We start from the raw sequence: 10,845 nt of genomic DNA on the forward strand, positions 1-10,845 counted from the left end.
CGGTGATTATGTTGACAAGCACATAATCACTATCAAACTCTATTAATTTATTACACCTTCTTGTTTCGTAGAAAAACATACTGCCCAATTGTCTTCTTTGGCCGGCCGGCCTGATTTTAAAAGAGGCAAGAGGCAAGGCAAGAGGCGACCAAATTTTCCAAGTCGTTACCTTAAACCTCTGGCTATAATAACTTAACAAGGACTGACTTGCTTCTTTCACCAGAATAATCTGCTGGCGAATATTTTTAACTTTGATTTTTGGTTGAGTGTGTAGGATGGTCATGCAAAGGTGTTGCCTTTGACTGGTTTTAGACATTTAGATTTTATGTTTGGATCGATTTGGAAATGATATTAAGGGCCCGTTTGGATTGAGAATTTGGATTTGGATTTGAATTTTAAATTCATGTATTTTAAATTCATGTATTTCAAATTCATGTATTTCAAATCCTATTGTTTGGATAAAAAAATGAAATATGAGGATTTCAATTGAAAATTTTTAATTTAAATATATCATTATGGTAACATATGATGAGCTTGCAAAGATAGCTTATAAATGAGGCCCATGATCTATAAATTTAAAACTAACTCATTTTAAATTGTACTTTATATTAGAAATCACTACATATTGTTCAAAAAGGATAACAAATCGTTCAAACCACATAGGAGCTTCATACATATGATTCCAAAACAGATACAATATTGTTTAAAATAATATCAAATATTATTCACAAAAAGATCCAACACCATCAAAGAAATGTTGTTCTAATATGTTTTCCATAAAGAGCTTCAAACATGCAAGGGCTTCATCTTCTACCACTTTAATCATTGGTTTCCCATACCTGAAAAATACACTCAAATCACCTAATTAATATAGTTTATATGAAAAAAATAAAATAAAATAAGGTAAAATTGATAATGAAGAGAAATTACCTTCAGACTGACAAATAAGCATCCGTACCCACTCGGTCTTTTCGACATCAGAAAGAGATTTCAAAAGTGAAAACTCTTCTGGATTACCAGCCATCAATATTCGTCTCATTGAAACATTTGAAACAACTTGACAAAGTATATAGACAAATAATGATAGATAAAGATCTTATAACACTACTACATTCAATTGGAGGCAGAGCAACCACTGTCGGGGCAAATAAGGTCTTCTTGGTACCTTTTTTGAAGTGGTCAAATAAATCAGGTAAAAAAAAATTCAACCACATGCTGTTCAACATCGGAGACAACTATAGAAAATTACAAACTTACTTAACAAGATAAAATTTGACCTGAAATTAGAGAAGTTAATGAAGATCACATATATTAGTTTAGATTATTTAATCAAACCATAAGGTCCAGTAACAATTCCAATAGTAAATAAATAAAATTAGGAAGCGTTATATTACTTTATACGTTTTTCTCTTCTTTTATGTTCACTTTACACTTTTTACTAAGTAAGCAGACCCAAACAGGTCATCAAACAAGCTGCAAAAGGAGCAGCAAGACGACTAATTACTAACAAAGTGGTGCACCAAAAAGCAATAGAGCATCCCACCAAATAAATCTTGAAAAAGGGCACGAAAGCAAACACAATGAGTCTGCATTAAAGCTCAACAGAACAAGAAACAACTGCATAAGGACTAACAAAATAGACAGTAGTAGCTAGACAAAATTCTAAAGCTTTTAAAAGAGCAATAAGAGATAGACTAGCAAAATTAAGCATAGAGAATTAACAAATAGCTTATGAAAAATGAAAAAGCATAAGAAGCTTAGAATTTAAAATAGCAATAATTTTTAGTTATACCTCACAATAGTCATTCCAAACACTCAAATTTTCTGCTGAGATTGGAACCATCTTTTTTTCTTCGTCCCAAGTGAGCCCACTTTGACTCTTGATGTCAGTGACAATAGCATAGTGTTTCTTCCAAGCTCTAAGTCTGTTCTTGACATTCTCCTTTGTCAAACCAAGTTGCAAAGTTGCATTCAACTCATCCACAACTGCTTGATATGCTTGTGGTTTCCAATCTCCATCACCCTTGTTACCTTCATTCAGTTTGTAGTTAGTTAAAAAGTGGGAATTAAGCACAAAAATAGGGGTCAGTGGGTAGAGTTTTTATTACCAGCATTCATTTGGTCATATAAAGCTTTAGCCATTGCAGTATCCATTTGTGGGTTCCATGTGAGGTATCTTCTTGACTTTGCCTCCAATTGGGATTGTGACTTAGAACTACTTTGAGCTTGTGACTTAGAACTACTTTGAGGTTGTGACAGAAATCTTTTCATATTTGCCCTAACAAATGAACAATAAAAATTTTGTAATTCTGGATGCTAAAGCAATTTTTTATTAAGCAATCAACAAGTAACATGCACCACATATCCTAACAGCAATCAACAAGTAACATAAATAAACCAGAATCAGCCAAAGCACCTAACTTTCAGCAAAGACAATTGCATAATACAGCAAATACAATTTCACCTAACTTTCAACAAATAAATCAAATTGAAGCACTGCTTAAGGTGAAAAGAAATAGTTGTGGAGGTCCTGAAATGATATTTACAGCAAAGACAGAGGAGGAAGAAAGAGTTGAATTATATCAAACATGAGAACCAACAAGTGAGCAATTACGAGGCAAGGCACACCCAAGCTTAAACTAGTAGGACTGCCATATATTTCTAATGTGTTGCGAAAAAAGCATGCATTTCTTTGCACTTAAAAGTAAATAGTAATAGCTTTTGTTATTCTTTATATATTTACTCCTTACACAAACCTTCTTCCACTATATTGTTAGGAACATGCAGTCAGATACAGGACATCTAAGCTTTTCTCTCTCTCAATTTGCTCAGTCAAATGCCACATTTGCCTTATGTATCCTTTGGAAGCTTGTATCACGCGGCAACTGGATGTGGCAACTTTTTTTTTTATTTTTTATTTTTTTCATTCCCCTTAGAATGCTGAAAAGAAAAATAACTAAGGAAGAAACATTTATCTCCTCAGCAGAACCAAAACATCAACACATTTAAATACCAATGCCTTCAGCCAGTCCTACTAGCAATTCTAGGATCCTCATATGCATGTAATAATGTCAATTTGTTACACAATATGCATGTAGTTTGGTACTAAGAAAATAATTGCAAACACAGACAAGTCAAGTATATTAACAAGACAATAAATACATAAACCTACAAGTCCAAGTTGTCATCATCTTGCTCTCTGTTTCGGTAAAGTAGTGTTCTTCAAGAACAAGAAATAACCACCATATATCTATATATGCCAATTACTTATAAAAATATTGTCCTATAATAATAATATTCTTTCTTCTTTTTCAATACAACCATTTGTACTCTCTCTCTGGTACTGTCTCTCCCCCTAGATACATTTAGTTTACCAAACTTTCTAGGTAATAGAAATTAGTTTTTTCAATTAATGTTGATTGGGTGTAATTTTTCTTCTAATTTGTCTCCTTCAGTACTTTAATCTCCATCCAATATTAACCATCACAAAAGCACCTGGTAATCTGTAATTTACTGCCACAGTAATTCAAATTGCTACCCTGCATTAAGAGGATATATCCAGGAGTTGATGATTTTCTTTCCAAATCATTTGCCTTGCTTGCTTTGCACAAGAGATGATTAATATTCAATCAAAGTCCATCCCCTTAATAAATACAAGATTAAGCCCACTAATTAAACCCCAGGTTGTCTTCTTCTTAAAGTCCTTTTGGTTCAACTCACATGCATTCTTAACCACACAGTCAGCACTACTAACAGTAAATTGTTAACATAACTACGAAACTGTTCTGGGCATGGAAAACCCATTTGGATTCTTTCAACAAAAACTCAATGATGGACAACATTAAAGACCACCTTTGAAAAAGGTGCAGACTCGTAAACTCATGTCCAACAGGCAAAACCCACATACACACAACAGACAATTTGAAACACAACCAACATTGAATCAGAAAACTTAAGAAGAAATGAGAATAGTACCTTTTGCAAATACGGTTGATGAGAGTATGACTTTGGTCCGATGGAGCTGATCGACACCGGCAGGAGCAGATCGATTATGGGAGGTGGTGATTGTGTGGAGGCGAGGTCGGAGTTTGAGGTTGTGGTGAGACAACTTTTTGGCCGGAGAAGTCGAACCCGACAGAGGTGGCCGAAGCAAGGAGCTCGTCGACGCCGGCATGAGCAGATCGAAGCCTGGAGGTGGTGGCGCGGTTGGGTTTGTGTGGAGATGAGATCGGGTTAGATTTTTTATTGGACTGAGGATTTCAAATACCTACATTGAGAAGTGATTTCAAATACATGGTTTTTGGCCTTTCAAATCTATCCTGGATTTGGGCCAAATCCAAATCCTTACTTAAAAATAAGCCCAAACAGGTGAATTTGGATTTGAGAAGCCCAAATCCAAATCCACCTCTTGAAATACAGGTTCCCAAACGGACCCTAAAAGTATATATGTGAGGGTATTTGATGAAGACATGAAGATCATATCTTATTCCTCCACTAGAGTACTTACACATAAGCAGATGAGTGTGAAAACTACATATGTATTCAACTAGCTTGCTCAACTACCATGTTATTAAATTCTCTCTTTTCCATATAAAAATTATTTTGGATGACGAAACATCCACTAATTGTGGAAGAAAAAAAAAACAAGTCAACGTAATTCTCTACTTAATTAAAATGTCTTAAAATGTTGCAGGGCAGGGGAGGTACAGCTTATTTACATCAAACTATTAGCATTCGACTGAATCTGGCTTTTTCCCTTGCTGCATGCCTTTTTTTTTCTTTTTCCTTCTAATCCTTTCCTAGAAAGCTTATATAATGCAATTTCTTGTATTATATGCTCCCTGTTTTCTCTTCATTTCATGCATACTTCAAATTTACTATCCCACTGAAGCCCAAGTACCTGACAACTATGTGTACTGTAATCCTGCTGTCAATTATACTTCTGGGAGTGTCTATGAGCAAAACCTAAACCTTACCCTCAATTCCCTTGTTGCCAATGCCTCTCTAACCGGATTCTACATCACAAACATCGGTCAGAACCCTGATGTGGTTTATGGCCTTGTTCAATGCAAGGGTGATGCCTCTGAAACTGATTGCCATACTTGTGCAAACACAGCAGCCACAGAGATCAGGCAACTCTGTTTTGGCCACAAGGAAGCTTCCATTGGCTATATCAGTTGCTCGTTGCAGTATTCGGACTGGCGTTTCTTCTCTACTTACAGCATTTCTCCAAGACTAATGTTATATAACACGCAGACAGCAACTGACCCGGTTCTTTTTAACCGCCTCTTGGGGGACTTGGTTAGAAACCTGTCATCAAATGCTTCATCTCATCCTTCCAGATTTGCTGTTGGGGTCACCAGTTTCACAGATTTCAATGATATATATGGTATGGTCCAGTGCACACAAGACTTAGATGAAAACGTCTGCTTAATGTGCCTGCAAGAAATTGCCAGTTATGTTCCTCATTGCTGTGATGGAAAAGTTGGGGGTACAATACTTTCTAGGAGTTGCAATCTTCGGTATGAGATCTTTTCGTTTTTTGTGACACCATTACAGAAGCAACCACCACCTGCAGTGGAATCATCTCCATCTCCTTCATCACTTGAGCGCAATTTTGCTACTACTAGTACTAACACTAGTACAGGTCATGCTGGTAATTTTGTATGTCCTTTTGACACATTCGAGAGAGCCGTGTTATGCATGCACATATAAAATCTACAAGATATATAGTTTTTCAATTCCCTGAAGTTTCGAGAAAAATCATTTGATCGATATATCATCATGAATTATAGATGTGATCATGTCATGTTTATGCAGGAAAGAAGAGCAGTTCAAGAACCATTGTTAGCATAGTTATCCCAGTAGTTGGGTCATTGGCAGTGATGACCACAATCTGCGCTTGTTGCTTCTTATGGAAAAACAGCAAGAGAAATGGAGCTGGTAAATAAATCATACCCCTTATTAATTGTAGTTCTTGTGAGCATGCAATTAAGGGAGATGATTGCAAGTATGAGTTAAGACATTAACTTAATTGACATATTTTCATATAGATGATGTTCTTGAAGATGGTAACAATAACATGGAAGCGCTTTTGATTGGACTAAGTACACTTAAAATTGCAACCAGCAATTTCTCAGATGCCTATAAACTTGGGGAAGGTGGATTTGGTCCTGTTTACAAGGTACTTAACTCCAACTTAATTGCAACCAATGCATTCTCCATTTTCACTTTTTAATGTCGAGTAAGTTTTCTCACTACCAGTGTTAGGGTGTATAGGGTGGTAAAACTAGTACACCATGGTTAACGATGGTGATCAAGCAAAAGTTTGCTCGATATTTTACGTACACTAGTGTAAATGACACTAAATGGATATGCCCCTCTAGGGAAAACTGCTTGATGGAAAAGAAATAGCTGTGAAAAGGCTGTCGAGTAACTCGGGGCAGGGTCTACAAGAACTGAAAACAGAAGTAATTCTGGTTTCTAAGTTGCTGCATCGGAATCTGGTGAGGCTGTTCGGCTTCTGTTTAGAAGAGGAAGAGAAGCTACTCGTCTATGAATACCTTCCAAATGGGAGCTTGGACAAAATTTTATTTGGTATGACTAATAAGGACCCTGTTACATTCAGCATTGATTCTGATTGTTTACAATATATAATGTTTTATACATCTGAAACCTGATTAAATGGTGTAGATCAGGGGAGACGGTTTGGTTTGGAATGGGAAAGACGGTTTAAAATCATTGTTGGAATTGCTAGAGGGCTAGTTTATCTGCATGAAGATTCTCAGCTTAGAATTATTCATCGAGATTTGAAAGCCAGCAACATTCTGTTAGACGAGGACATGAATCCCAAAATATCAGATTTTGGTTTGGCCAAACTGTTCTGTGGTAGCCAGACTCATGGCAATACAAATCGGATTTCGGGTACTTTGTATGTCACAAACTCAATTCCTAGTTGACTGGACAATGTTTATTGCTTGACACGTGTAATTGTGTACATCAGTATTGACTTGTACATTCCATCTCTACCTCATTTATGCAGTGGATACATGGCGCCGGAGTATGCTAAACTTGGCAACTTTTCAACCAAATCTGATGCCTTCAGCTTTGGCATTTTGGTTCTGGAGATTATAACAGGCCGAAAGAATTCTAGCTTCCGCTATTTGTCAAATCTTCAAAGCTATGTAAGTACACAAAATAATTGCAAGCAACGTTATCAACTATTGGCAGACAGTTTGACATGTTATGTTATTAGATTGTCAATAAATGAAAATCGACTCTTACTCAAACACTTGAACTTGTCATGATGATTAATAGGCATGGCAACAGTGGGCCAATGGAACAGCTTTGGAGTTAATGGATCAAAGCCTGGGTGATCAGTGGCCTAGATATGAAGTATTAAAGTGCATCCACATTGGGGTACTATGTGTCCAAGAAGCTCCAGCTGAGAGACCAACCATGTCAGAGGTGGTTATGATGCTGAATAGTTACACCATAGCCTCCCAGGCACCTTCAAAGCCAGCATTTTTTGTCCGACAAGAAAGCTCTGGAGACTCGCAGGGGTTGGTGACTCGCATGGAAAGTTGTGGTGCATCTGCTTTGGATGGGTTAGCAGAACCAACTCGATCTGTGAATGACCTTACAGTCACTGAACTCCATCCTCGCTAGCTAGAAATTGATCTCTCTCTTTCTCACAATTTTGGTTACACAAAAATGTCTTGGCTAGAAGTAGTAGAAAATTAGAAAATCATAGTATATGTTTCTCTGTCCTTGATTTAATATTTTATCGAACTCATGGGACCTCTTCCCACAAAGGGAAGACTAGGTCATTGGTTTCTTTGTGCTTCATCAATCTTCAAATATATAATAGGGTCCTACTATTGAATATCATACTTTAATAGTTCAATATTTCATCCAACAAAAAAAAAAAGGCCCTAGCCCATCCAGAGCCTACTTAGCCCGGTATAGCCCAAAACTGCCCTCGCCTCCAAACAATAGCCCATGGGGCCCACAATTTTGGTCAACCCCTGTAATTTTGAGACTTTGGCCTAAAACAAGCCACCAATAATACATGTCCAAGCATTCATATGATCATATCCACAATTCTGCAGCCTAACATGACACTGATCACTAACTTCCAAGGATTAATAAGATATACGACCTTTCCTTTGCGGACAGAGCCTCCAAATTAAAGTCAGCTACTCCTTTTCAACTTCCATCTAGAAGCTTGCTTTCATATATTTGGTCCAATTACGTAACAAATTATTCACTAACCACCCAAAAATTTAAAATAAAATTTCTAGAACCTATTTATTCCTAGAATATTCATTTTTTTTCCTGAACAAAGATATCTAGTGGTGGTGAACCTTATAGCATTAAGCTTAATGATCCATTGACCATATGTATATATATTATATACTCTGTCATATCTTTAATATTATAAAGCCAGAAGAGGGGTTTGGTATTACAGGTTTCACTAAAAATGAGATTGTCAAAATTACCCTTCATTCAACAAATAGTTCTATAAAAATAACATAATAAATGAGGGCATAGTTGTAAAATACAATTATTAAAATAAAATTTAAAAAATAAAATAAAAAAACACCCCACCACCTTAAAACGTGAAGAGAATGATAAAAAGTTATGTGAAAAGTTATAAAAAAAAATTAAAAATGTCAATTCACACGCGGGTGACGCGTGCCAAGAGGCTAGTATAATATATATGCATAAGCATTTTATTTATTTTGTGTAGTGCGCAATGTGACCTAGTCGTCCACTTAGGCAGGCATGCACTAATGTCTCAAAGTATAGCACTACATATGTGCCTGGTTCAACTTCAGCGCAATCAATTCTGTTAAAGTAGCACTTGCTCATTGCTCATTCTCTTCTGAATTGCATGCATGTCCAGTGAGTGCAGATACACAATATAATCCATAATTTAATTCCCAAAGACCGACAGATCATATATTCTAGTAGACTGACTTTTATTTCATTCGCTGACTCGAATTTGTCTTTCTGCATCATTTATACCCACTAAATTGTACAAGAGCATTATTCAATTTCAAGCATTCATAATGCATAGATTGGGATCCAAAAGGTTTTGACTAGGCTCCCATTAAAACAAAAGTCAGCAATTTCAACTCCGGCCACACATAACTAATATTGTAGAAACTAATTAAATTCCTATATATATAGATCAGTGCTCTTGGATAGAACCATGCACATCCACAAAAGCCAACTCGAATCTCATCCAAAACAATCATGTTCTGCTCCAAATCAATCCCTCTCTGTTTCTTACTCTTCTCTCTTTTCCTCCATGCAGCCATTGGTGCTTCCCCACTTTACCATTTCTGCTTCAGCCAAGAAAACTATACTGCCAATAGCCCATTTGGTGCCAACTTGAACAACTTGTTCAATGTTTTGTACACCAAAGTCCCTCCTACTGGGTTTGGCCTTGGCTCAACCGGTCAAGGAGAAGCCCGAGTCAATGGTCTAGCCCTTTGCCGTGGTGATGTCTCAAGCAAAGATTGCAAGGCTTGTGTCGTTGATGCAAGCAAAAAGCTCGACGAGCGCTGCCCTTATAGAAAAGGAGCTATAATATGGTATGACAACTGCTTGTTAAAATACTCAAATGTGGACTTCTTTGGGCAAATTGATAACAAAAACAAGTTTTATATGTGGAACGTGCAAGAAGTAGACGATCCCAAACCATTCAATGAGAAAGTTAAGGAATTGTTAAGTGGGTTGTCTAGTAAAGCTTCTTCTAATCCAAAGCTTTATGCTACTGGTGAGCTAGAACTCGATAAATCGAAAAAGTTATATGGTTTGGTTCAATGTACGAGGGACCTTTCTGGCGTTGATTGTAAGAAGTGTGTTGATGGGGCAATAAGCGAACTGCCAAACTGCTGTGATGCAAAACGAGGTGGGCGTGTTGTGGGTGGGAGTTGTAATTTTAGATATGAACTTTACCCCATTATTGATTCTTAGACTATACATATAAGTGTAGTGTAATAAATCTTTGAAAGACTTATAATGTAATTTAGTATCATGCATACAATAAAATAAACTAATAAAGTCTTTATGAGACTTATTTACCAAAAAAAAAAACAGAGTGATCTTATTTTCAATTGGCCAAATTTCACTTATGGTCCATATAAATTGGATTAAGTTCCACTTTGGTCCCTGTGGTTTCAGATTTTGGTCTTATAGTTTATAAATTGTTACAATTTAAGGATACGTTAGTATTATTGTTCATTAAATCATCAAATTCGTTGTGTTTTTTGTTATATACTTTATAAATTATTGTGATTTGGTCATATATTTTATATATCGTTAGCAATTCAATGACGAATTTAACGAATTAATAGACAAAAATGTTAATGTGTCCTTGAATTACAACGATTTGTAAACTACAGGATCAAAATAAGAACAATTAATATTACATGGAGCAAAGTGGAACTTAACACAAATTACACGGCCAAAAAGTGAAATTTAGCCTTCCCAATTTCCCACCCCCTTTACCCTAATTTACCACTTACTTTTTAAATTAAATGATATTTTTGATCTCTGTACTTTCATGAAATTTTCATTTTAATCATGTTCTTTTAATTTTGGCAATTTCAATCATGTGCTTCCAATACGATAGCAATTAAATTCAAATCGTTAACCTGATTTAAATTTTTAACAAAAAATTTGATGCGCTTCGCACATAAATGACATTTTGGACCTCTCACTTCACCTGAATTCGTATGTAAGACCCTACCCCCGCCCCCCCCCCCCCCTCCCCCTCCCCCTCTCCCCTTTTTGAACTCAATCAGTTTGGAAAAATAAGGGTTTCTAGTGCCA

At 36.2% G+C, this 10,845-nt stretch overlaps 3 protein-coding genes across 3 annotated transcripts; 2 read left to right on the forward strand and 1 right to left on the reverse strand.

Moving 5' to 3' along the window:
• Nucleotides 1-522: 522 nt before the first annotated feature.
• Nucleotides 523-4,438, reverse strand: LOC147288186 (uncharacterized). The gene is made up of 5 exons (XM_086240988.1): nt 3,976-4,438; nt 2,109-2,278; nt 1,793-2,031; nt 1,509-1,617; nt 523-1,056 (listed from the first exon to the last, which is right to left on the reverse strand). Exons 2-5 carry the CDS (start codon nt 2,269-2,271, stop codon nt 866-868), a joined length of 702 nt encoding a protein of 233 aa, XP_086097114.1. The 5' UTR covers nt 2,272-2,278; nt 3,976-4,438; the 3' UTR covers nt 523-865.
• Nucleotides 4,439-4,815: 377 nt separating this feature from the next.
• Nucleotides 4,816-7,668, forward strand: LOC147288187 (cysteine-rich receptor-like protein kinase 6). The gene is made up of 7 exons (XM_086242265.1): nt 4,816-5,647; nt 5,821-5,943; nt 6,054-6,184; nt 6,387-6,597; nt 6,694-6,931; nt 7,043-7,184; nt 7,318-7,668. Exons 1-7 carry the CDS (start codon nt 4,816-4,818, stop codon nt 7,666-7,668), a joined length of 2,028 nt encoding a protein of 675 aa, XP_086098391.1.
• A 1,556-nt stretch (nt 7,669-9,224) lies between these two features.
• Nucleotides 9,225-10,171, forward strand: LOC147288188 (antimicrobial ginkbilobin-2-like protein). The gene has a single exon (XM_086241707.1). The coding sequence runs from the start codon at nt 9,262-9,264 to the stop codon at nt 9,985-9,987; it is 726 nt and encodes a 241-aa protein (XP_086097833.1). The 5' UTR covers nt 9,225-9,261; the 3' UTR covers nt 9,988-10,171.
• Nucleotides 10,172-10,845: the final 674 nt, after the last annotated feature.

This window comes from Dryas octopetala, chromosome 4, assembly GCF_963921425.1.
Source record: "Dryas octopetala chromosome 4, drDryOcto1.1, whole genome shotgun sequence".
NCBI classification, from domain to species: Eukaryota; Viridiplantae; Streptophyta; class Magnoliopsida; order Rosales; family Rosaceae; genus Dryas; species Dryas octopetala.